Source organism: Odontesthes bonariensis, chromosome 8 (genome assembly GCF_027942865.1).
Source record: "Odontesthes bonariensis isolate fOdoBon6 chromosome 8, fOdoBon6.hap1, whole genome shotgun sequence".
NCBI lineage: Eukaryota > Metazoa > Chordata > Actinopteri > Atheriniformes > Atherinopsidae > Odontesthes > Odontesthes bonariensis.
In genome coordinates, this window is record NC_134513.1 from 2,023,944 (window position 1) to 2,051,734 (window position 27,791).

The 27,791-nt window shown below is 38.3% G+C and overlaps 1 protein-coding gene across 1 annotated transcript; it reads right to left on the minus strand.

Annotated features, from left to right (window-relative positions):
• Positions 1-5,009: 5,009 nt before the first annotated feature.
• Positions 5,010-26,585, minus strand: LOC142385109 (solute carrier organic anion transporter family member 1C1-like). Its single transcript, XM_075471295.1, has 14 exons — positions 26,480-26,585; positions 24,228-24,369; positions 24,013-24,145; positions 22,880-23,004; positions 22,645-22,791; positions 21,923-22,021; positions 20,473-20,730; positions 20,220-20,384; positions 11,190-11,385; positions 10,116-10,281; positions 7,972-8,159; positions 7,819-7,883; positions 6,622-6,739; positions 5,010-6,397 (listed from the first exon to the last, which is right to left on the minus strand). Exons 1-14 carry the CDS (start codon positions 26,528-26,530, stop codon positions 6,184-6,186), a joined length of 2,067 nt encoding a protein of 688 aa, XP_075327410.1. The 5' UTR covers positions 26,531-26,585; the 3' UTR covers positions 5,010-6,183.
• Between the last annotated feature and the right edge of the window lie 1,206 nt (positions 26,586-27,791).

A 27,791-nucleotide genomic window follows, 5' to 3' on the forward strand; every position in this document is an offset into this window, starting at 1 on the left:
CATTTTACAAGTGAGTGCAGTTTTGGTTTGTTTTAAGCCAAAATTTTAAGTTTAAAGTGGAACAATTTAAACTCACTGATGGACTTAATATCTGTGGGCAGTGAGTTCCAGAGTTTACAGCTTTTGTAAGAAAAAACGATGTTCTGCACTTGGGGATTGTACAGTTGTGGTTGGAGCTGCTGCTGTTTGGTCTCTTTATAATGCTGTTAAACAAGATGGACTTGATGAATGTTTTCCACATGTTGGGTGAAAGAAGGACCGGTCGGTGTCGTGAATGTCCACGCTGCGTTTTTACACATCGACCGGTACCGAGTGGATGAAGACCTCTCAGGTGGAGGAGCACATCTCCTGACTATGTGCCAGGAAACGCTCTGTCGGTCGGGGTGACTGCTGGGGAGGGTTGTGGGGAGGAGACGGAGAGAGAGTACAGGGCGGGCGGCCAGCAGGTCACACAATCAGCTTTGTCCACTTACAAATTCCAAGGATTATGATTATGAGCCTTCGCATTCCTGCACAGCAACAGCGAAGGAAGTGTTGAGCTCTTTCTCAAAAACAATCCACTGTAGTCGGTCGGCTCCATATACTAAATATTGTACTAAATATTAATAGTAAAAATACTATTAATATTGTACTATTAATATTATAAAAATATTAGTAAAAATACAAATATTTTATTTTTATATTATATAAATATTAATATTTATATAATAATATAATATATTTATATATTAGTAAAAATACTAATATTTTTGGATTAAAGATATTTGTCATAGTTTTCCGTTTTGCTTTGGTGTGTTGGACTCGAAGCAGTGAGCCCAACTGTGCTTTCATCCTGATTATTTCTTGTGTACAGCACCATCTTCTGGTGAATGACGAAGCCTTAACCACTGAGAATCTACACAGTTCCGGGTTGTTATGGGGTGGGGGGCTGCTGCACAGCTAAATCTGACCAGAGGTGGGCAGAGTAGCAAAAAAGTGTACTCAAGTAAAAGTACCGTTACTTCAGAATAATATGACTCAAGTAAAAGTAAAAAGTAATCATCCAAATAGTTACTTGAGTAAGAGTAAAAAAGTGCTTGGTGAAAAAACTACTCAAGTACTGAGTAACTGTTGAGTAACGTCTGATTTATTTGTTAACACAAGCATTCAATCAGACAGACAAAAATACTAAATAATCATCTTTAGGCAAATTAGAGTTCATCCAACTGATAAAATAAATGAAAATGAATTAATTTATTACAAAATAGCTTAAATTAAAATAATCCAGGTAAATTCAAGAACTTCAATAAAAAATAAAAGAGACTTAGGAAATGTTTAAAACATATGTAACCCATATGTAACCTAAAAAACAAACATTCACCTATCCATGGGGGGAAAACGAGTTTAGGAAACTTAGCGCTACATGTTTCCTCAAGTTAGATGTTGAGTTTCTGCTGAAATGTGCGTTTGTTTTGGTTGACACAGAAGACACATAATGTAGCTGCTGTTTCTCACTCTTTGTAAGGTAAACATGCTTTCAGTATGAGGCCTCGTCTGCGTCTTCATTTCCCACCGTTGGTTCTGACATTTTTCATCTGTTTCTTTGTTTGTTTGCTACGACTGCTAATGCTAAAGCTAACCCGTCCCGCCGCTGAGATCGAGTACGGTCACGTGACCAGACCGCACGGCTGCGTCTGATTGGTGGAACACAGTCAGGTGGTAGAGCCTTTGGCGGAAGTCTCTCTCTCTGTCAGAATAAAACATTAAAATGAGGCGTACGCGGGGGGATAAAAATAATGAGGCGTAGAATACCAAAGAGGTAAGAAGAAAAGTAACCAGCTCATTGTAGCCTAATGTAGCGGAGTAAGAGGACAGCTTCTGCTGCACACATCTACTCAAGTAAACGTAAAAAGTATAGATATTTAAAACTACTCCTAGAAGTATAATATTTTCAAAAACATACTAAAGTAAATGTAACTCGTTACTACCCACCTCTGAATCTGACCAATACTGACTGAGCAGATCCTCTTCCTTTGGAGTCTGTGATTGGTTTAGGAAGGGATCAAACCCAAAAAGGGCATAATCAGAACCTTATAAGAGGTCTGTTTGTGTCCGTTTTCCACCTTGTTCTCAAATAGTCTCCTTTTCTTCAAGTTAGAGCAACTTCCTAAGCTGGCAGATGCATGTGCACATTGTTTTGTAACCTGGCCAGGCTTTCCTTAATAATTCTCTTTGTTTTTTTCCATGTAATGTCCCCTCAGTTTCCTGTTTTTTGTCTTTATCAAATCCCTAAAGTAATGAGTGAGTAAAAAAACATCATTAAACCAATGTGAGAGATAAAAAAACACACTCATATGCAGCATGATAAAGGAGGTTAACTGTCATGGGATGCACTCATTGGTCATGGCAGTAGTTAAACATGGCTCAAGTTCAAATGTCATTTCTGGTCCAACAGAGGAAAGGAAAACACTGTTTGTAAAAGCAGAATATAAAGCTGCTAGAGTCCATGTTTAGTCACAGGTTACGCAATGACAGCCTTCAACTTTAGGTTGTCTGGGCTGATTTATCGATTCTTATGTGCAAAGAGACCAAAGGAACTGAGTCGAAGTTTTACTCGTTAAACAACGATGAGCTGTGTTAACCTGGAATTGTCCCCATGCATCTGATTGGTTAAAACTGACAGACCAACCCCAATGATTTCCATAAGCCTTTATAAAAGTAGATAACATTTAAAGACGTATTATTCAAAGTGTCTGTTTGCAGGTCAGAGGTAAACGCAGCCACTGACCCCAACCTTAGGGTTAAGGACGGCTAAAACAACAAAGAAAAAGTTTAAAAATCAATAACAAACTTTTGTTTTTTGTTGCAATAAGCGTGCATTGTTTTACAGAAGTATTACATCATTATTCACATGCAAAGAATAACTTGCAGATATTATAAATGCTGTTCTTATTGTACTTCAGAGTAAGTAAGTATCTATTTATCATTCAAAACTGAAGTTTTAGCTGGATTAGCCTCTCAATGCGTTATGAAATATTGTCGTAACTAATGAAACTGATCAACTGAACACATTTTAACTCTTAAACTGTCGCTAAATATTGTGATATAATTAGTTTAGGAGTGGTAGCTTGGAAGCGGTTGTAATAATTTGTTGAAACTGTTCCCACTCTGTAACAGTCCATCGTGTTTTGGCTAGGACGCACGTTTAGTGACACGTGCCAGACGTAGAGATTAACAAAACATGGATGAATTAAAAGTTCGGGACATTACTACAGATATCCATCTTATGAATGGATATGGAAACAAATGCTGAAACGGTCGCGCTTTGGATCTGTTCTATGTGCTTCCTAAATCAACAAGTTAAGATATGATGAATCGTAACGTGGCTGCAGCACGTGTTGTCCTCATGGTGTCATCATTATTTTGGTAAAGACTGCTTTGAGACCTTTTCACACAGATCATAACTATTGGGAGCAGATCCCCTTACAATAAAATAAGGAAACTACCCAGTGAAGCAGCTTCATGATTGATCAAAACAAAGTACAAATGATTGAATCCTAGGATTTAAATGGTAAATATTGGTAAAAAGCCAGTTAAAAGCAACGGCTCTGTTTCATCTCTTCAAAATTCCTCCTGCTGTGTGAACGTAACCAGGGAAAAAGCGCTTGTAGGTGTGTTTTCCTTTATCAAGCTCCCCATTAATGTAACTTTCACTTAGCCCTTTGAAAATTAAAATGTAATAACTTTAAAACTTTAAACAGTTTTAAATTAATCTGCTTAATCTGTCAAGTCATTTGGAGAAGAGAAATACATTATTTTTAGGACTGATAGTGTCAGTTTTGCCTGTCATTTTGCATTAGCTTTCCAGCTAGCATTGCTGGTTTAGTAATGTTTAAGCTAGGTGTGCCCACTACTTGGTTCCAGATTGAAAATGCTCAACGACTAATGAATGAATTCACAAGAAGTATTTATGGTCCATCAATGATTCAGAGTGACTTTTAGGAAGTCTAGCCACATTATAAGATGTTTAGATGTAAACGTTTTGTCTCGCAGTTAAATACTTGAAGAGCTAGCTTGTTAGCATTGCTAGGATTCTGAACCAGAAACTAGGTGGGCATCACCTAAGGTGGTCTGCTGGCATGAAGCTTCAAGGCTGTGATTTTAGCCATTGGCTAATATGAGACTGAATTACAAGTACAGTGGGGTGACGTAGATCTGTTACCTTGTTACTGGTTACATCTTGGTATTAAATTTGGTTGCTAATAGCGTCAATATAATCAAATATTTGAGATGTACAAAGTTCTTGTTGCAGACACCCGAAGCGTCCATTTACTTTATATCCTCCCAGATTCGCTCCCCATTTTAAAATATAACCAGACACCCAATGATGGTTTTAACAAGTCCCAACGAGGGATAAAAAGTTATAAGATCACACAGGAGAGAAGTGAATGTAACTGCATAACAGCTTATGAATACAGACGGGTGAAATGCATTCACATTTGTTTTTAATGTTTATGCATTTTTGTACAATCAATAAAATTGTTAAAAAAAAAAAGAAAGTCAGAAATCATGGTAAAACTAAATATAAGGACAAAACAGAAATACATCTAACCCAGTATATAAATTCATATCATGAACAGTAACTGTGTAGGGTATATTAATCGCTGATACATTTGACAACTATGGTGTTTAGGAAAGCAAATGATAGTAAACTCATGTTTGAAACTCGGTTGACCCTTTGTGCAGAGTTAGAGGATTAAGTAAGAGCTCATGACCTTCGGGATGTGTGTTGTAACAAGGATGTTCAATGTCGACAGTGTGACATATTCAAACATACAAAAAACTGCTGTGGCAAATTACAAATAGTCAGAATAAAGCTTATTGTCTTAGCATGAAAGCTGTTAGAAGTGGTAGCTTTTCAGAGTGAAATTTTATATTTTTTTTACTTTTCCTGATGCCTGTTTGTCCCAGTTTTGTAAGCCCATAAATAATGTGTGTGAGGAAATAAACTGAGAGTGACTGATAACAAAAGGGGATTAAGATCCCTTTTGCTATGTTTAAGAACACAATATCTGTCAAACTACGACTACAGTGAGTACAATAAAACTTTTAGTTCATCAAAAATGGCCAAAAGAAGTAAATCTGTTCTATGGAAAACTGCAAAATAATGTCCAAACTCTGTTTTATGACTATATTGTCATCAATTTCACATCTGTATGATAAATTTAAAGCTACACCAGCTAGGTTAGCGTGTTCAAAAACAACTGGAATAGCTCACTTTGTCTTGTAAAATCCAAAATTTTGAGGGCATACTCTGCAAATTTTCAGTTTTCGCTCGTTGGCACTCACCCAAAGAAGTCACTGTTGCCGGCTAATAGTCCACATAGCACAGATTCCTTCATAAAATGCAACACTGTGCAAATTCAACACTAATTGGTTTAGATGTGGCTATAGATATAACATCTAAAGCAGATAGATTAAGGCTTGGTTGATAGGATTTTTGTTTTCTGCGACCATAGCCATGACATATGTTTAGCTAAGCTAAGCTAAGTGGTGTGGCATTTATTATGTAGATATGTTTTTCTCTTTAAAGAAGCTCAAAACTATTCCTTTAAGTTTTTAATATCGACCACTGCCATCGGCAGGTTTTAGCTGGAGCTTCCACAGCTTCGGTCACAATCGCTTTAGTTTACTTTGTACTAGCATGTAAAACTGAATAAAACAGCAAATACAGTACATTTACTTCATGGATGTTAGACAAAACTGCACATAAGTTAAATAATTAGCTACGTGAGCTAAAGCTAATCAAGTTTAAATGGTGGGCACATACTAAAGGTTCATATATTCATATATTAAACAGACATATTTAATAACCCCGGCATAAGTGAAACTGTGTCTTGCTGACTGCCCGACAGGAAAAGAACGGCATCGTTTCTCATCATGTATTTGACAGTTCTGACATAGACTGCATACGTAATATAATTGCTATACTTATTATCTCTAAGCTGTATTCGGGATCTGTGACCTTTTGACAATTGCAACTGCTTTTCTCACAATATCCCAGTGGAATAAGAAGGAGGTATACGGCGCAAAGACCAAACAGTGCTGACACTGTACCATTCCCACATTCGGTCCGGTTTGGATGCAGCACAGTAGACGGGTGTTTGTCTGCATTACACATTGGTGTGGCCTCCTTATTACACCTTAGATAGTGCTCTCTTTGTTTGTGTCCTCTTTGTTTTTGGCAATGCTGATGCTGGCGTGTCCGTTGCTCACTCCGTTACCGTCCAATCCATTTTCTTTGGCCTGGTTCCGAAGTGCTAACTTCTTCTGTCGCTTCACAATTTTGTAATAGAGGCCTCCCCACATCATGGTGGCCAGGAAGTAGAGTCCAGTAATCAAGCCCAAGAATGTTACTCTGGAAGGAAAGCACATTTTAAGAGGTTAAATCCAACTTTTCCACCAAAGTTTAGTTTGTCTAGTGTTAAACATTGTGTAAAACTGCCCAAAAAGTGAGTTAAAATATGAGAAATTTCCATTTGGTTTCATGTTTTCACGTCAAGTTGCTCCCATTGTGTACAAAACTGAGAAATACATGTGAATTTATTATAATTTGCCTTATCTGGGCCTGTCTTACTGTACCTGAATGCATTGGCGTCATAGAGTCGACACGCTCCGCGGCCTCCACACTGCTTGGTGCCCCACTTCAAACAGGTTCGATCAATCAGTGCTCCGAAATATATCGGGGGAGGGATCCCACCTGAAAACACAAAGACCCGTGTGCTGACACTCTGAGGACACGAACACTTTGATGTGCAGGTTGTGTCTAAAGGCTGATTCATGGTCGCCTACGGAGACTCGCGGAGAAGCCAAAGGTTGTGATTGGTCGGCTAACAACGTCATTTCCGGAATTTCCCTTTTCCGGTTTAGCTTCTTCCTCTCAGAACAACAACACCGCCATTTTTGAGAGAGTTTACTGTGTGCCGGTCAACATTTGGTCAAAATTATTTGCATCTCAACATCAACGAGCTCCAACTCCAAACACAGTCTTTGGCTGTGTTCGAAACCGCCTACTACATACTACATACTGCATACTGCATACTTCCATTCTGCATACTACATACTACATACTGCATACTGCATACTGCATACTACATAGTCATCGATCAGACAGTAAGCAGAGCGTTTACCCACAATGCATTTCGCTCCTGCCCGAGCCGAAATCAGCCGGCCTGAAGCTGATTTCTCTTAAGCTCTAAACTCTGTAAACTTTAGCAACATTTGAAACATTTTCAGGTGAGAAAGTAGTCGTTTAGATCCCCAACGTGTTGAAAACCTGACAAAATACCGGCTGTTTACAATTTTGTTCCCACGAATTCGGCGCTACTAAAGCTAGCCGCAGTGAGCAACGCACTTCCGGTTATTTTCACAAAATAAAATACCCGTTGCCTTTTATCATAGGGAAAGCCATTACGATACAATTGGTGCTTTTGTTTTGAAAACAGGAAGTGAACCTACCCTCGTTGTAGCTAGCTTGAAACTGCCGTTTTGACAGGAAATGACGATCGGCGACGTCACGTTACGTTGCATCTTGGGTAGTTTGAGTATGAGTAGTAACCTCATGATGCATACCCAACATTTAGGAGAATCTAGTATGCATCCGGGAACTTCTCGCTTACTCAAACTCGTTTACTAACTCAACGCCTACTGATCGGGAGGTGAACTGCCTTGCGTATCTGACAGCCCAACGGAGAATTTCGAAAGGTTTAATGACCACGAAGTCGGGTTGACGGATAGCGACGGAGAAGCATACTGAGGCCTTGAGGCTGCGACACTCACCCAGTGTTCGTACGATCAGCGTCTGCATACCCAAAGCCAGGGACTTCAAATCTGGCTGTATGGACCTGAATGAAGAGGGAACAATTCTAACATCTGGAATTTTATAGATGAATACCACGCAGTTATGGTCTCATGGCCATGAGTGTGTCTTACCTGAGCAGCACGATGTATCCTGGTGTGCCCCCGCAGCCAGAGATGAAGGAGCAGATCACAGATATAATCATGTAGATTTTAAATTTGTAGTCGCAGTTGCTGCTCCTTTGGCACTGGCCGAGCTCTGCCGACATGTTGGTCAAGGCGGGAGTCATTGCCTCCCCGATGCAGGTGCAGTTATGGAACACCTGAAGAACAGGAGGACCGGAGTGTGACTTATCACCGTTAACCCTCATACCCGATTTAAAACACAACTTTAATTCTGAAAGGAGACATTTTCGTCCCCTTTTAAAACAACCTAAAAACATCAAATGTTAATATTTTTTTTTCCACTTTTTTTCTCATAAATATTTTATTCCACTTAAGTTCTGATCATAACTACCAAATTTTCAATTATTTTCAAAATTTAACCCTTTAAATATCGGTTTATATGATTTCTGTAAAAAAACAAAACAAAAAAAAACAGCACAAAAACTGCTATATATTCAATATATAGAATGCAAAGTGGAATTGTTGAGGGGGGATAATTATGGTCTGGGATATGTCAATGATCAGCAACAACATTGATTTTTAGGGAATTTTTTAATTTTTTAAAAAAACTCCTTAATTTCTCAAAAGGGACATTTTTGTCCCCTTTTAAAACAACTTAAAAACATACGTTAATATTTTTTATGCTTTTTTTTTTCATAGGTATTTTATTCCACTTCAGTTCTGATCATAACTACCAAATTTTCAATTATTTAAAAAAAATTAACCCTTTAAATACTGGTTTAAGAAAACCCCCACAAAAACTGCTATATTTTCAATATATAGAAAGCAAAGTGGAATTGGTGAGTATGGATAATTATGGTCTGGTATATGTCAATGATCAGCAACAACATTGATTTTTAGGAATTTTAAATTTTTTTTCTATGTCTGATTTTAGAAAAAAAAATCCCTTTATTTTAGAGCAGATGTTGAGAAATCCAACCTTGAATTTTGAAAACAAAATCATTTGTTTAAAAAAATTAAAAGTAACTTTTAATAGTTTCACGATTAAGAGGAAAAGGGTCTTTTTTGAGTTAAAACACTTCATTAGAAGGAACCGTATGACGAAGCAGTTAGATTCCCGTGAAATTTGTGATCACAATCATAAAAGAATACTTTGTTTTTTGGCTGAGACACGAGTGTTTCAGGCCAATAAACATCCGACAGTAGCAGCAATAAGGCAATGTGATGCAATCCACATTTAATGGCTCCTACAAAGGCGGGCAGATCCTCGTAGAACCAGTTATGTCAGAAATGGACATTATTATTATTCAAATAAGAGCAAAAAATGTCACTGAGGGCAACCTAGATTCTGCAAGAGTTTGATTTCCCAACTGATAGTGTCTATGGTTCATACCATATGTTTCATAAAAACACATCTATACACCCTCGCCTTCTACTAGTTTTATATATATATTTTTTATATAGTTATATATTTTATATATAGTTTTATATATATATTTATATTCTATTAGTATTATTATTATTATTACTATTTATATATTACATTTATTGTTTCTCTGTTTTATTGGTAAATTTATTTTTCTAATTTTAGTACTTTATCTTTAATTTAATTCTATTTCCACCTCACTCTACCCCCCCCCCTTTATTTACTTTGTATATTGATCTTATTTGTAAAGCACTTTGAGCTAACATTTTGTGTATGAAAGGTGCTATATAAATAAATTATTATTATTACCCCTTATCAATCAATCAATCAATCAATCAATCAATCAATCAATCAATCAATCAATCAATCAATCAATCAATCAATCAATCAATCAACAAATTTTATTTGTATAGCCCTTTACAATATCCAACTGGTACTCAAAGTGCTTTACAACGGGATGAAAACAAACAAAACATAAAACACGATTCAGAAATGGTAAAAGAGCTGCAGGGCATTAAAAGCCTTCCACAATTGCAATAAAATGAATTGGATAAAATTTGTATAAAATTAAGATAATTAAAAAAAGAGCTGATAGAACGGATGCATAGTGGCCCTATATGTTACCCCTCTTGTTTCTGATTTTTACTATTTATTATTATAATTATTATTATTATCGTATTTTTTTCGACATTTTTATTACTGGGGAGTCAAAAAGCTGCCGCCTCACCATCGCCCTCCCAGCGCCGGAGGAGGTCTGGCAGCCCGCCAGGCAGGGCGAGGCGTACGTAACGCCGTTGTAGCCGCACACCGGGTCCCAGGGCTTCATGGAACAGGAGCAGCCCGAGTTGCACTGCGTCAGCAAAGTCTGCGGGTTGTAGGAAATGTGTGGAGCCCTGGAGCATAAACACAGCCTTCAGCCTTCAGTTATCAGGCCCCTCTCTGTGGAACCAGCTGCCAGTTTGGGAGGCAGAGCCTTCAGTTATCAGGCCCCTCTCTGTGGAACCAGCTGCCAGTTTGGGAGGCAGAGCCTTCAGTTATCAGGCCCCTCTCTGTGGAACCAGCTGCCAGTTTGGGAGGCAGAGCCTTCAGTTATCAGGCCCCTCTCTGTGGAACCAGCTGCCAGTTTGGGAGGCAGAGCCTTCAGTTATCGGGCCCCTCTCTGTGGAACCAGCTGCCAGTTTGGGAGGCAGAGCCTTCAGTTATCAGGCCCCTCTCTGTGGAACCAGCTGCCAGTTTGGGAGGCAGAGCCTTCAGTTATCAGGCCCCTCTCTGAGGAACCAGCTGCCAGTTTGGGAGGCAGAGCCTTCAGTTATCAGGCCCCTCTCTGTGGAACCAGCTGCCAGTTTGGGAGGCAGAGTCTTCAGTTATCAGGCCCCTCTCTGTGGGACCAGCTGCCAGTTTGGGAGGCAGAGCCTTCAGTTATCAGGCCCCTCTCTGTGGAACCAGCTGCCAGTTTGGGAGGCAGAGCCTTCAGTTATCAGGCCCCTCTCTGAGGAACCAGCTGCCAGTTTGGGAGGCAGAGCCTTCAGTTATAAGGCCCCTCTCTACCTTTAAGATCAGGCTTAAAACTTTCCTTTCTGATAAAGCTTATAGTTAGGGATGGCTCAGGTGACCCTGAAACATCCCATAGTTAAGCTGCAATAGGCCCAGCCTCCCTTTCCTTAACATAACTGGATTGTACTTGGCTTGAACTGGACTGTAACTTTGAAATGACTCGTGGTGATTTAGCACCTTTAAATCAAACTGAATCGGACTGAAGAGGCACTCAGCATCTGTGTGGCTGTGTGTGCGTACTGCTTACCCTTGATATGAGACGGTGAGACCAGCCACTTCTGCATTGTCACAATGGAGGAAAACCTGGATGGAGAGCAAACAAAAGTACCCAAGAGACGCCGCGATGGACAACCTGGCTGCTCCAACAATGCCCAGCTTGAAACGTTTCAGCACGAAACCTCCAGTGATGATGCCCAGAGCTACGGCTGGAAGGTTCACAATACCTGGATGGACAGACGTTTGGGTTTTTACATCACATTACATTACGGTCCTTCTGCAGACGCTTTTATCCAAAGCGACTTACAATCAGTGTGTTCCACATCGGGAGGCAAAAGAACTTCAGCTCACAAGAAATCATAAGTGCATTTCCTTCCAAAACCAAACAGCTAAGAGCATAACTAGTGCGGTAAGTTAGGTACCGAGACAAATGGGAAGTCAATTTAGGAAAAAAAGACAATTTGGAAACAAAGACAATTTAGAAAACAAAGACAGACATATGTATGTCTGTGGAGCAGGGAGGTTTAGCCGTCCCAAATATTAGGCTTTATCAGCTGGCTGCACAGCTTCGATACATAGCAGATTGGATTAACAATGATCCAGAATCGGTATGGCTAGATCTGGAAACGGAGAATGCGGGTAATGGCCTCTCGAGTCTTTTATTTTCTTTGGACTCAAGGAAAATTAAGGTAGCTGGAGACAAAAACATTTTAATGTCAAGACTCTAAGAGCCTGGCAAGCAATAAGAAACCTGGAGGGTCGTTCTAGAATATTGTCCTCGCTAGCTCCGATATACCAGAACATGGATTTTACCCCAGCCCACTGGAGGGCTTTGGAAACAAAGACAATTTAGGAAACAAAGACAGTTTAGGAAACAAAGACAGTTTAGGAAACAAAGACAGTTTAGGAAACAAAGACAATTTGGGAAACAAAGACAATTTAGGAAACAAAGACAGTTTAGGAAACAAAGACAATTTAGGAAACAAAGTCAGTTTAGGAAACAAAGACAATTTAGGAAACAAAGACAGTTTAGGAAACAAAGACAGTTTAGGAAACAAAGAGTTTAGGAAACAAAGACAGTTTAGGAAACAAAGACAATTTAGGAAACAAAGAGTTTAGGAAACAAAGACAGTTTAGGAAACAAAGACAATTTAGGAAACAAAGACAGTTTAGGAAACAAAGACAATTTAGGAAACAAAGAGTTTAGGAAACAAAGACAGTTTAGGAAACAAAGACAATTTAGGATACAAAGACAATTTAGGAAACAAAGACAGTTTAGGAAACAAAGACAGTTTAGGAAACAAAGACAGTTTAGGAAACAAAGAGTTTAGGAAACAAAGACAGTTTAGGAAACAAAGACAGTTTATGAAACAAAGACAATTTAGGAAACAAAGACAGTTTAGGAAACAAAGACAATTTGGGAAACAAAGACAATTTAGGAAACAAAGACAGTTTAGGAAACAAAGACAATTTGGGAAACAAAGACAATTTAGGAAACAAAGACAGTTTGGGAAACAAAGACAGTTTAGGAAACAAAGACAATTTAGGAAACAAATACAATTTAGGAAACAAATACAATTTAGAAAACAAATACAATTTAGGAAACAAATACAATTTAGGAAACAAAGACAGTTTAGGAAACAAAGACAATTTAGGAAACAAAGACAGTTTAGGAAACAAAGACAATTTAGGAAACAAATACAATTTAGGAAACAAAGACAGTTTAGGAAACAAAGACAGTTTATGAAACAAAGACAATTTAGGAAACAAAGACAGTTTAGGAAACAAAGACAATTTGGGAAACAAAGACAATTTAGGAAACAAAGACAGTTTAGGAAACAAAGACAATTTGGGAAACAAAGACAATTTAGGAAACAAAGACAGTTTAGGAAACAAAGACAGTTTAGGAAACAAAGACAATTTAGGAAACAAATACAATTTAGGAAACAAATACAATTTAGAAAACAAATACAATTTAGGAAACAAATACAATTTAGGAAACAAAGACAGTTTAGGAAACAAAGACAATTTAGGAAACAAAGACAGTTTAGGAAACAAAGACAATTTAGGAAACAAATACAATTTAGGAAACAAAGACAGTTTAGGAAACAAAGACAATTTAGGAAACAAATACAATTTAGGAAACAAATACAATTTAGGAAACAAACACAGTTTAGGAAACAAAGACAGTTTAGGAAACAAAGACAATTTAGGAAACAAAGACAATTTAGGAAACAAATACAATTTAGGAAACAAAGACAATTTAGGAAACAAAGACAATTTAGGAAACAAAGACAATTTAGGAAACAAAGACAATTTAGGAAACAAAGACAATTTGGGAAACAAAGACAGTTTAGGAAACAAATACAATTTAGGAAACAAAGACAGTTTAGGAAACCAAGTCAGTTTAGGAAACAAAGACAATTTAGGAAACAAAGACAGTTTAGGAAACAAAGACAATTTAGGAAACAAAGACAATTTAGGAAACAAATACAATTTAGGAAACAAAGACAATTTAGGAAACAAAGACAATTTGGGAAACAAAGTCAGTTTAGGAAACAAAGACAATTTAGGAAACACATACAATTTAGGAAACAAAGACAGTTTAGGAAACAAAGACAGTTTAGGAAACAGACAATTTAGGAAACAAATACAATTTAGGAAACAAATACAATTTAGGAAACAAAGACAGTTTAGGAAACAAAGACAATTTAGGAAACAAAGACAATTTAGGAAACAAAGACAATTTAGGAAAAAAAGACAATTTGGGAAACAAAGACAGTTTAGGAAACAAAGACAGTTTAGGAAACAGACAATTTAGGAAACAAATACAATTTAGGAAACAAAGACAATTTAGGAAACAAAGACAGTTTAGGAAACAAAGAAAGTTTAGGAAACAGACAATTTAGGAAACAAAGACAATTTAGGAAACAAAGACAATTTAGGAAACAAAGACAATTTAGGAAACAAAGACAATTTGGGAAACAAAGACAATTTAGGAAACAAATACAATTTAGGAAACAAAGACAATTTGGGAAACAAAGACAGTTTAGGTAACAAAGACAATTTAGGAAACAAAGACAATTTAGGAAACAAAGACAGTTTAGGAAACAAAGACAGTTTAGGAAACAGACAATTTAGGAAACAAATACAATTTAGGAAACAAAGACAATTTAGGAAACAAATACAATTTAGGAAACAAAGACAGTTTAGGAAACAAAGACAGTTTAGGAAACAAAGACAATTTAGGAAACAAATACAATTTAGGAAACAAAGACAATTTAGGAAACGAATACAATTTAGGAAACAAAGACAATTTAGGAAACAAATACAATTTAGGAAACAAAGACAGTTTAGGTAACAAATACAATTTAGGAAACAAAGACAATTTAGGAAACAAAGACAATTTAGGAAACAAAGACAGTTTAGGAAACAGACAATTTAGGAAACAAATACAATTTAGGAAACAAATACAATTTAGGAAACAAATACAATTTAGGAAACAAAGACAGTTTAGGAAACAAAGACAATTTAGGGAACAAAGACAGTTTAGGAAACAAAGACAATTTAGGAAACAGACAATTTAGGAAACAAATACAATCAAGGAAACAAAGACAATTTAGGAAACAAATACAATTTAGGAAACAGAGACAGTTTAGGTAACAAATACAATTTAGGAAACAAAGACAATTTAGGAAACAGAGACAGTTTAGGTAACAAATACAATTTAGGAAACAAAGACAATTTAGGAAACAAAGACAGTTTAGGTAACAAATACAATTTAGGAAACAAAGACAATTTAGGAAACAAATACAATTTAGGAAACAAATACAATTTAGGAAACAAAGACAATTTGGGAAACAAAGACAGTTTAGGTAACAAAGACAGTTTAGGAAACAAATACAATTTAGGAAACAAATACAATTTAGGAAACAAAGACAATTTGGGAAACAAAGACAGTTTAGGTAACAAAGACAGTTTAGGAAACAAAGACAGTTTAGGAAACAGACAGTTTAGGAAACAAATACAATTTAGGAAACAAAGACAGTTTAGGAAACAGACACTTTAGGAAACAAAGACAGTTTAGGAAACAACCACAGTTTAGGAAACAAAGACAATTTAGGAAATAAAGACTGTTTTAAGATGATTTCACTGACATCGAGGAGCTTGATTTCTTCTCTCCATCAAGCTGAATATTAGTTTATTCACGTGTTGCTAACAGTGCCGCTGTCGTCAAAGACAGAAAAAGAAATCCAGTTTGTTGTTCTGTCTTTGGTGATTGTAGAACAATAACAGCGTTAGGAGCCACTCAGGTAAACGGTCATTAAACGCTAATTATGGCTCCTTAGCCCGACAAACACTCACACACAAAAGAAGAACCCACTGAGGGCTATTTAGAGCTTACATGTTAAGTAAGTTTTATCTCACACAATCACACTTCCTTCCAACAACAGCATTGTTCCAGCCGCCCTGAGCAGACTCGTGAGCGGGGGGGCAACGTTCCCTTTAAGCTGCTCGCACACAAGCGCACAAGAAAATCTATGTAGTGCATAAAATAAAATTCTCCATAAAAGTATTAATTAATATCTAATACTAGACCTAATCTAATTAAAGGACCATTTCGGTCGTTTACAACATCCAGCTGTATTGCCCAATCTACCCATGATTTAGCCATAGCAAAGACGCAAAAAAATGTCATCCGACCCTGACAGTGTTGCTTGCACGGAGATTTCGGACTGACAACATAGCCATGGGGGCATGGATTTATATTGTGTTTTAAACGTCTTAACGTGCTCCAAAAATCACCCCAAAAATATGCAAAATCGACAGACACTTTACAACACTATACTGTAGTGTGTATAACCCAAAACTAGTGAAAAGGTGTTTAAAACATTGTGTAAGTGCTTGCAGCCACATACCGTTTTGTTTACATCCCCGTCTTCCGGTAGTCCAAACAAGTCCATCCGTCGAGCAAGCGCATATCCCTCATCAAAACTTGAGTTTTGCCGACAGAAACGTATTCCAGCATTTTATTTTTTCAATTCATACATTATGGACCATGTAAGATGTAAGGTCATGTGCCCATTAGCTATACACTTGAAACTAGAATCCTAGCTTGTCTGCGCTACTGTTGTAATTACAAAACAAAAGTACTTTTACTTTTGACACCTCTGAAAATAAGCAGCGTTAGCTCGAACAGTGTTATTACATGAAATAACTCACTCAGTGGAAAGCTTTCCATCGGGACCTTCTGGTGTTGGTCTCTTCTTCCAATTTATTTTAGGGATGTAAAACACCATCTGCAGCACTTCTGGGTGAATCAGATGAGGAAATCCCTCTGTCCGTGTGACACACTGTCCGTTGTCCTGGGCCTGTAAAATGTCCCACTCCTTGCAACATAAACTCTCCTCCTCGGTATCCATTTGGATACAACACTCACACGAGCACCACCAGGTCTCCGATGTCCTCGGCCTTGAAGCCGCCACTGTCTGTTGCGCTCTCTGTGCCTCTCTCTCCGCTCTCTTCTCCTGTAGCGCACGTAACTCCTCGTCCGTGTACTCTGGCTCGAACAAATATGGTCGACCGTCGAATTCAAAAGGTTTGTCGTCGAAGTTATCGACTTCGAAGTCCGACAGGTTCTCCACATTCTCCATCACGGATTTCTAAAACTGCTTTGATCGATGACCACTGCATGAGCACTGACGTTTGCACGGGCTACGATCATGCGCAGAGGAACTAGCGCTCAGCGTAGCGCAAACGGACTCGTAAAAATAGGCTATTGACAATCTGTAACATGGTCCATAAAGCTTAGACCCTTATATTTCCGCATTCGATTGCCACATAGCACAAACTCGAACCATTTTCACGCTTTCTGACAGGGTCCTCCTCTCTGCTTCGGCAAGAATCATGCGCATGCGCAGAAAGCTAGGATTCTAGTTTCAAGTGTATAGCTAATGGGCACATGACCTTACATCTTACATGGTCCATAATGTATGAATTGAAAAAATAAAATGCTGGAATACGTTTCTGTCGGCAAAACTCAAGTTTTCATGAGGGATATGCGCTTGCTCGACGGATGGACTTGTTTTGACTACCGGAAGACGGAGATGTAAACAAAATGGTATGTGGCTGCAAGCACTTACACAATGTTTTAAACACCTTTTCACTAGTTTTGGGTCATACACACTACAGTATAGTGTTGTAAGGTGTCTGTCGATTTTGCATATTTTTGGGGTGATTTTTGGAGCACGTTAAGACGTTTAAAACACAATATAAATCCATGCCCCCATGGCTATGTTGTCAGTCCGAAATCTCCGTGCAAGCAACACTGTCAGGGTCGGATGACATTTTTTTGCGTCTTTGCTATGGCTAAATCATGGGTAGATTGGGCAATACAGCTGGATGTTGTAAACGACCGAAATGGTCCCTTAAGGCTGAGTTATACTTCTTTTAACTGCCCTTGCGCTTTCTTCTTGCGTTTATGTTAATGGCTCGAGACGTTTATACTTCATTTTGCTTTGCCGGCGCTTGCGTGTGCTGCGTGGCGATTCACCGCCAGGACAGTAGGTGGAGTAGCGGGTTTTTTCAATGACAAGCCTACTATGATGAAAGCAAATTCACCGCCAGGACCTCTTCGAGTGGATTCATGCTTCTTCTTCTTGTAAATAGCCGGTATTTTGTCAGATTTTCAACACCTTGGGGGTCTAAATGACTACTTTCTCGCCTGAAAATGTTTCAAATGTTGCTAAAGTTATATATTTACAGAGTTTATAGCTTAAGGGAAATCAGCTTTTCAGGCTGGCTGATTTGGGCTCGGACAGGAGTGAAGTGCACTGTGTGTAAACGCTCTGCATACTGTCAGATTGATGAGTATGCCGTTTTCAAGTAGTAGGCGGTTTCGAACACAGCCAGTGGCTTGTGCTTGCGTCTTGCGTAAAGTTTAGAAAATTGAGGTGACACACGCAAGCACGCAAGGGGGGGCTTGCAACCGCGCAAGGGCTTGCGTTGCGTCTTGCGTTGCGTCTTGCGTTACCGACTATAAACCAGGCTTAAATTAGACCAATAATGTGTTTTTCTGTACCATTTTTCAATGTAACGCATTGAGTGCCAGGTGTTCAGCCAATGATACGGTACGGTTTATTTACGCTATGCAGCCAATCAGAGCATTGATAGTGCTTGCATATGTGCCCTGCCCATATGCGCCGTGCAGGTTAGCTAGCTAACAACAGTGCGGCGCAGTTAGGAGTTAACCTCTTATCATGGCGAAACCAACGGGCAGCGCCAGCAACACATCCACTCACCAAGCCAAAGTAAAATAAGAAATGCAGTTCTTTTAGGATGGAACGGCTGTCTGAGTGTGTGCAAACAGAAGAACAAGCGGTGAAACTGGGGGAAATTTTTCTCTTTTTCGAGTGAGAAAGATCTACTCTGCAAAACATGCAGGCTGCGTGCAGGACTCTCACATATAACAGATAACATACTGAACATCTCATGAACAACAAGATTTCTGTCTTTTTCATTTTAAGTGGGCCAAATCGCCTATATTAAAGGGTGTAATATATTAAGTAATTTATTAGCTCAAATCAACATATTCATCTCTGTCAACAGTCTCACTTATCCTCCTGAGCGAAGAATAACTCGTCTGTATCTATATAGACGAGAGGGACATAAAGCACTTCGAATCGCGTTTTCCCCTATTTTTGCAAGCGGAAATTAGTCATTAGACTGTTTTTTAAAATTATTATTTTATTGTGTGTTATGTAATCCTTGTTTTTTTGTTTGTATGGACCTTGAGTCTAAAATAAAGCTTATCTATCTATAGCTTTTTGAATCTTGACTCATGCCGCCTGCCGTAGTTTAACGAGTTGCAACGCACGTTTGAAAACGCGAGGCGCTAAAGAGCAAATTCATTCTACTTTGCAAAATAAAATTGCACCACTAGATGGGGGAAGAAATTACACAGTGTCCCTTTGTAGACTGGCGTTCGAACTCTGATTAGGGCCACTATGCATCCATTCTATCCGCTCTTTTTTTAATTGTCTTAATTTTATACAAATTTTATTCAATTAATTTTATTGCACTTGTGGAAGGCTTTTAATGCCCTGCAGCACTTTTACCATTTCTTTTACCAATTTAATTAAAATTTTATTTAATTTATCTTAACTTATTTAATTAATTAAAATTAATTTTACCATTGAATCTTGACACATACCGCCTGCCGTAGTTCAATAAGTTGCAACGCACGTTTGAAAACGCGAGGCGCTAGAGAGCACATTCATTTGACTTTGCAAAATAAAATTGCACCACTAGATGAGGGAAGAAATTGCAGCGTCCCTTTTAAAAGTAAACTAATGAAAATTGCTGCTGTGATTTGATTATTTTAATAAGCCATGTAACTTGCTATGATCCGAGGTTTCACAGTGGTCCTCAGTGTGCTCAGGGAGCTTTTCATCTGCCCAGACACAATGAACATAAACATCCGATACTAGCAGCAATAAGGAAATGTGATGCAATCTACATTTAATGGCTCCTACAAAGGCGAGCAGATGCTCATAGAACCAGTTGTGTTAGAAATGGGCATTATTATTATTCAAATAAGAGCAAAGAATGTCACTGAGGGAAGAGTTTGATTTCCCAACTGTGATCGTGTCTATGGTTCATACCATATGTTTCATAAAAACACATCTATACACCCTCGCCTTCTACTAGTTTTATAAATTCTATCATTATTATTATTTTTACTATTTATATAATACATTTATTGTTTCTCTATTTTATTGGTAAATTCATTTTAATTAATTCATTGATTTATATCTTGTCTTATATGATAGATAGATAGATGGATACTTTATTAATCCCGAGGGAAATTTAATTTTTTTTTTTTTTTTAAGATAGATAATATCTTATCTTGGAAGAGTTTGATTTCCCAACTGAAAGTGTCTATGGTTCATACCCCTCTTCAATCAATCAATCAATCAAACTTTATTTAAAATTTAAAAAAAAAATTAGAGGGAACATTGGTTGGGGGGGCGCTAACTGCTAACTACTCCGTACCCCGTACCTATGAGGAAAATAGCCTTGGATGCTGACTGGCCGTAGATCTGCTCCATGAACTTGGGCTTGAAGGTGATAATGCCAATAAAGCCGTTGACCGCCACCAGGTAGGTGAGGATCATCATCGAGTAGATGCTGTTCTTGAAGAGCCTCCTCAGGGACGGAATGAAATCTGGAGAAGAATGTCAACCTTTAGTCACAGTCTGAATCCTTTCTTTGAGCTTCACAGCTTGGTAAATCCTACATTTCCTGAATATTACCTTTGACCATCTCCCCGACCGTGACCGTCTTCTCCTCCTCATGATTGTGCGTCTCCTCTGGCAGGAAATTCTCCTGCTCGGTCATGGTTGTCAGCTCCGTGCCTTTGCTGCCACTCTTCTCCTTCCCTTGTTTGGGCAAAGACTTGGGGAGGAAGAAGAAGGGGATACTGGACAGCAGTATCACCATGCCGGTCACGATGAAGCCCAGCCACCAGGCTCCCACCCAGCGAGAGTCCTTGTGGGTTATGGTGATGCTCTCTGGGAGAAGGAGACGGGAGATGAACAGGTTGGAGATTAGCCATGCAAGAGCGCGTCCGACTGTTTAAACGGACTGACGTGTTGGGAAACCCTCTTTCATCTGAAAGAGTCGCTTAAGCGCCGTTTCCACTACGCAGTCCGGTACGCGCTGCAAACTCCAAAACACATGCACATCCAAATGCAGCTAGCTAACCCAACCCCAAGCCCAAATGCAGCTAGCTAACCCAACCCCAAGCCCAAATGCAGCTAGCTAACCCAACCCCAAGCACAAATGCAGCTGCTAGCCCAAATGCAGCTAGCTAACCCAACCCCAAGCCCAAATGCAGCTAGCTAACCCAACCCCAAGCCCAAATGCAGCTAGCTAACCCAACCCCAAGCACAAATGCAGCTGCTAACCCAACCCCAAGCCCAAATGCAGCTGCTAACCCAACCCCAAGCCCAAATGCAGCTAGCTAACCCAACCCCAAGCCCAAATGCAGCTAGCTAACCCAACCCCAAGCACAAATGCAGCTGCTAACCCAACCCCAAGCCCAAATGCAGCTGCTAACCCAACCCCAAGCCCAAATGCAGCTAGCTAACCCAACCCCAAGCACAAATGCAGCTGCTAACCCAACCCCAAGCCCAAATGCAGCTAGCTAACCCAACCCCAAGCCCAAATGCAGCTAGCTAACCCAACCCCAAGCACAAATGCAGCTGCTAACCCAACCCCAGGCCCAAGTGCAGCTAGCTAACCCAACCCCAAGCCCAAATGCAGCTAGCTAACCCAACCCCAAGCCCAAATGCAGCTAGCTAACCCAACGCCAAGCCCAAATGCAGCTAGCTAACCCAACCCCAGGCCCAAATGCAGCTAGCTAACCCAACCCCAAGCCCAAATGCAGCTAGCTAACCCAACGCCAAGCCCACATGCAGCTAGCTAACCCAACCCCAAGCCCAAATGCAGCTAGCTAACCCAACCCCAGGCCCAAATGCAGCTAGCGTGAGCCCCAGCGAAGGAGGCGGAGCCACTTGAAAACAAACAACACTCCATTTTTCAGGTCAGAAACAGGTGACTTTTTAAAAGTAACTTGACCAACACTGCTTAAAAGTCGGGATAGATCTCCAATATTGATTAAAGATGTTAAGAATTACCCAGATTACTGTTGGCATGTTGAGCAGTAACGCAAAACAAATCTCCACAGCAGACATTTCATACCTAAATCCACAAATCCGACGTCCACGTAGATCTTGGCCAGGAAGGACCCCAGCATGAACCCTACCATCGGCCCTAAGATTCCCGCTGTGTGGATGCCGGCTGAGGCAGACAGAGGGAGAAGAGGCGTCATATGTTGGCGTTACCTGGAAGCACCAGATGCTACTGGAACCGTTAGGAGTAACAAGTTACCGACGCTGATGCAGGATATTAGATCATAACAAAGCCGGTCAGGCATGTTCAGGTGTGCTGTCAGCTTAATTTGAGACTAGCATGAAGGTCAGAGTTGGTCAAGTTGAACATTTTTTGGCAGTAGCCCAAATGCCAGGGTTCAGTACATGTATTTTTGATACCTAGAAAATCTATAATAATCAAATATCTATTATGTCAATGTTTCTCAGCGAAGAGTTGGATGTCTCTCCTGCTTCTTCACATTTTTAGGAACTGTTTGGAGGTAATCAATATCATAAATTACTTAAAATATAATGAATATCAAGTCTCTAGTACACAGTCTATCGGTTAAATTAATAATAAATCTAAAAGTTTTTTCTCTCCAAGGCTAATGTTGAATTTTTAAACAAAAGTTTTGAAAATATAAAACTGACAAATCTAATATTAGCTTGTTTAGCTAGCTAGGTGCAGCTGCTAAAATCAGCTAAAGTTGGTAAAAGTAAAGTTAGTTAAAGGAGAGGGGACAAAAATGATCATATTACATCATAACAAACCCAGATAGAAGGGAGTGTTCTCCTCTCTGGAGAAGTCATCCAGATAGGAAACCCCCAGCGGCATGATGGGAGTTTCTCCAATTCCGCGCAGCACGTTTCCCAAGAAAACGTAGATCCACATAGACGAGCCGGCCGCTCGCTCACAGTCTGAAGGGAGGAATATCACAGAAGTGAAGCGGTTCAGGATCTGACCCGATGCGATGGTTTTCCGGTCATGGTTTTACCAAAATAATACCTTTCTGGGTCGCTGCATCATATGTCTCCTCGCCGTCGTCCACGCTGTGGTTGGACTGGCAGGGCTGGATGTTTCCTGTGCTGTTGGCCTGAGAGCCGTGAGACATGCTGGTCTCATATTTATACCTAAAAAATATAAAAACTCTTTACAATGACGCAAGGTTTGCTCTACGAGATATTTCAAGCATTTAAACGCGGACAAATATTCCAGTTTAATGAGTAAAAATGTGTGTTTATGAGCGTTTAAACATTTAAACCTTTCTTAGGTGCAGGCAGAGTCTTGATGCCAGTTATATTTTACTACATAAAAACCGTGTTTCGGCTTCTAAAACAGGATTTCTCTTGCTGTTTGCACTGGTGTCAGACGTGGGGAACAAACGGCTAATTCTGCCCTGAACAGATTACTCCTAATTAAGTTAAATCTCACAGAGAAAAACATGGACTGGAAATTAATTGGAAAACTGTCCTCTGTTCGCATGACCCTGGAACCAGTTAATCAATCCTAACCCAACATTTAAAAGCTAAGTTTCTTTAAAAAGAAAAAACAGTGATTAGATTGGGAGTCTGATCCTCCAAATCCAGACTTTGTTGCTTCTAAAACCGGATGCATCACTCGTTTCTCTTTATTAATTTCTGTGTCGTTAGTGTTTCGTGTTCTTGTTCATTTCTGTGTTATTTACTTCCAGTTTTACTACCCTCTTGTGTATTCAGTTGTATTTACATCCTGTGTTGCACCTGGCTTCTGTTTCTAAGTGTCTCACCTGTTTTCCATTCCCTCATTACTCCCTCAGTTGATTAATAAATCCTTAAAGGCCATCTGTTGGCCGAGTCCCACTAAGCCTGACCATTTCTACCATCCTATTTATCGAGTTATTCAAGCGCGAAAGAGCAGCAAAATTTGTGGCAAATTCGGTCCAATTAATTCAATCCAATCATTATCCAATCAAATGTTGAGCTACTTGACTAATTTGAATTCCCCCCATTGGGGGATGAATAAAGTATTTTTCTATTTCTAAATGAGTTCCTTTATGATAGGATTCCCTGTAATCATTATTGTACAGTATTGTACAGTATTGGCCTTGTGTTAACTTATAGAAGAGTTGGATGAGAACAGAAAGTAAGCTGTGTACTGACGGTCCCTGGAAGAAGTGAGGCGTTGCTATCAGGAAGGATCCGGTGGCCATGATTAAGCATCCAATACCAATCAGCCTGGGACGATGGAGCTTGGCACCAAAGTAGCTCACAAAGGCGATTACCAAAAGGTTGCCTGGAAAGAAGAAGAGTTGAACAATGAATGAATTATTTAAAACGGAATGAAAGAAATATAAAAGTTTTGAGATTGCACATACCCATCTCAAAGCTTCCATCGATGACCCCGATGAGGGAGCTGGGGATGTCGAAGCGCCTCTCGATCTGGGTGATGGAGCTCTTCAGGTAGGCTCCACAAAAAGCTTTGGCAAAATACACAAAAGCCAGAGAAACCAGGAAGAGCTGGAAAACACACAAATGGTTGTTTTGCTGTTAACTTCTTCTCAAAGAGTTTAGAGTGAACAGATTAGATTACCCTCGGAGTTCCAGTGATTCAATAAAACCAAGATTAGACCCGTTCCCAACACTTAACACATGTTTAAAGAGATGAAGCACCCTGCTTTCAACATTGATTGGATTTAAAACGATGTACATTCAGTGGGATTAAAGTCTCCAGAGGAATAACAACTTTTTAACATCCAGTTAAAAAAACAAGGGCTTGTATTGGGACCACTGAAACTAATCGTCTTATTTGTAAAACCAATCAAAAGATAGATAGATAAGTACTTTATTCATCCAAATTTGGGAAATTATTGTTGCAGCAGCATACAGTAAAAAGATATTTAAAAAATTAAAGTAAAAACATGCAAATAGAATAAAATAAAAATAGTGAATAAATAAGATAAAAATAGTGAATAAATAAAATAAAAATAGTGAATAATAAAAAATAGTGAATCATAAAATAAAAATAGTGAAAAAATAAAATAAAAATAGTGAATCATAAAATAAAAATAGTGAATAAATAAAATAAAAATAGTGAATAATAAAATAAAAATAGTGAATAAAAAATAGTGAATCATAAAATAAAAATAGTGAATAATAAAAAATAGTGAATAAATAAAATAAAAATAGTGAATAATAAAAAATTGTGAATAACAAATGAAAGCATCAGGAATGGATAGAGCTTTGTGATGATCAGTTATTACATCAGCTGTGAATAGTTTTAATGTTTGTTTAGTTAATTTTAACTCTTTTTAGTGCGACATTTGTGAACCATAAATGAGCTTTTAAAGATATAACTGGCTGACTGAAGCAAATGAGAGCCAGTTGGGCACTTTCAGGGGTGCTGTCAGCTTAATTTGAGACTAACATGAAGGTCAGAGTTGGTCAAGTTGAACATTTTTAGCAGTAGCCCAAATGCCAGGCTTCAGTTCATGTATTTTTGATACCTAGAAAACAAATACATCTATAATCTCAATGTTTCTCAGCGAAGAGTTCGATGTCTCTGCTGCTTCATCACATTTTTAGGAATGTTTGGAGGTAATCAAAATCATAAATTACTTAAAATATATTGAATATCAAGTCTCTAGTACACAGTCTATCGGTTAAATTAATAATAAATCTAAAAAAAATTCTCTCCAAGGCTACTGTTGAATTTTTAAACAAAAGTTTTGAAAACATAAAACTGACGAATCTAATATTATCTTGTTTAGCTAGCTAGCTGTAGCTGCTAAAATCAGCTAAAGTTGGTAAAAGTAAAGTTAGTTAAAGTAGAGGGGACAAAAATCATCCCTTTCTCAGCTAGAAATAATGAGGCTATTGTTTGAAAATTTGCAGAAAAATGTTGAATTTTTTAAACGAAAGTTTTGAAAACATAAAACTGATAAATCTAATATTAGCTTGTTTAGCTAGCTAGCTGCAGCTGCTAAAATTAGCCAAGTTAAAGGGACAAATATGAGCTCTCTCTCGGCTGTCTGTGTCTTGCCTGAATAAAGAAGCTGTTTTTTTTCAAAATTATGTCGAAAAATTCAATAATATTTAGTGAACTCGAGACGTTTTTCTGTAGTTTTACTCTAAATCTTGCATATTTGGCATATGGCAACACCTTTGGCACAAATATTGTTGGTGTTTGACAGGGAACCACAGTGGATTGGTCTCCAATAATTCTGTGATTACAGAAGGTAACTTTGACTACCTGCCAAACAGTTTAAAGGTCTGCAGGTTAAAACATGTTAAAACTGTTAAACATGATTTCACTTTTATCTTGTTTTGGCTTTTTTCCTATAACTTCTCCCTAGGAGTCTCCCTGGTAATAAACTGTGATAATATATTGACAAACTTTGTGGTTGAACAACTATACTAGTTTCCACCTCAGAGACCACTTTATGATCAGTTTCACATCTAAACTAGTCTTAATTGTAATACATTTAATAATTCATGGTCAAATAGCTACGATGAACAATAGAAATGTCACAGTTACAGTTCAGCATCAATAATAAAGGTTGTGATTTTATTAGGATGAAGGCCACTTTGTGCACTCTGCAATGCAGGCAAAAGGTAACATGTCACCAACCTTGAGCTTGGAGCCGCCTGCCTCGTGTGTTTTTTTGGACTCTACACTCATGATGCTGCTTTTTGCCCAACCGATGCAAGAAAAAGCAGGAATAAAAAACGGCACCGAAAGACCTCCTGCAGAGAGACAAAAAAAAAGAGATTAAAAATGCCAGAATTTGATATTCAGATGAACAGATACAAAATTATGTTTTTTTTTTTAAGAATATCTCCTCAAAAAGAGCTCCCAAAAGTAAATGTTTTGGATGCTATTTCAGGTAATAATCATAGGGTACTTTTATGTTTTATGAACAGTTGTGATGTAAAAAAAAAGTCAAATCTGTATACGTACAGGACATACACAGGATTGAAATTACGTTTCTCTCAGACTCAATAGTGCAGCGGTAACATTTAACTTAACACTTTAATAATAAACTATAGGAACCGGCAAACAGAGGGACAGTACAATGTGGATATATAAATATAAATATACAAAGTCTCTGACATTGACATCAGAAGTAAAGCGGCATATGCAGAAGTAAGTAAAATAATATGTTTTTGTGCAAATATATATGTGCACAGTAAATGTAAAGGTCCTTGATGTATTCTTACGTTTAAAATGATGGTATGCAGTGGATTTGGAGTAGTGCAAATATAAACAGTAGTGCAAATTGAATGCTCAGATTTGTACAGAGATTTGTGCAAAAAAACAGTTCTTAATGAGTTCGGTGTTGAATTTGTGAGTTCTGTAGAGTTATTGATTTGACTAGAAAATGGCTTTTCTAGTCAAACACACTTTAAAAAGATTTCTAAAGGGATCTGCTTTGGTCCATTTCTTTAAAAACCCGATGATAAGAACCTAAAGAAGAGCTTCTGGAATCAGAATCAGAATCAGAAAAAACTTTATTTATCCCCAAAGGGCAATTAGAAGGGCGAAGAGCGGTACATTAAAAGAAGAACAAGAAAATGGAATCATAAAGAAAATAAAAACACAAAAGGGGGTGACAAAAAATAAATCTATAAATAAATAAATGATAAAATATTTAGCAAACAAATAAAATATTTAGCAAATAAATAAAATAAGGCGTCGATTAAAAGAAAATGAGAATGTGATTAAAAGGAAGAAGAAACCGTTAAAAAAAACGAGAAGGTATTTATTTACCTGTGAGGCAGCAGAGCTCCTAAAGTGTGACGGATCCCAGCTGAGCGCTCGCTGTACCTTCGCCAGGACTTTGTGCCGAGTCGTATCACAGAAAAAAGAATTATAAAATCACCTGTAATCAGTAACTCGGGAGCTGATGAGCGCTTGTTGATCGTGTCAATAAAAGCCAACC

What these genes read in the sequence shown, in the direction of transcription:
- LOC142385109 (XM_075471295.1), bottom strand. Translation starts at nt 26,530, where the DNA reads ATGAGTGTAGAGTCCAAAAAAACACACGAGGCAGGCGGCTCCAAGCTC. An exon ending in CCGGCGCTGGGAGGGCGATG is followed by an intron (nt 8,160 to 10,115) that starts GTGAGGCGGCAG and finishes CCTGTTCTTCAG; the next exon opens with GTGTTCCATAACTGCACCTG. An exon ending in GCTGATCGTACGAACACTGG is followed by an intron (nt 6,740 to 7,818) that starts GTGAGTGTCGCA and finishes TTGTGTTTTCAG; the next exon opens with GTGGGATCCCTCCCCCGATA.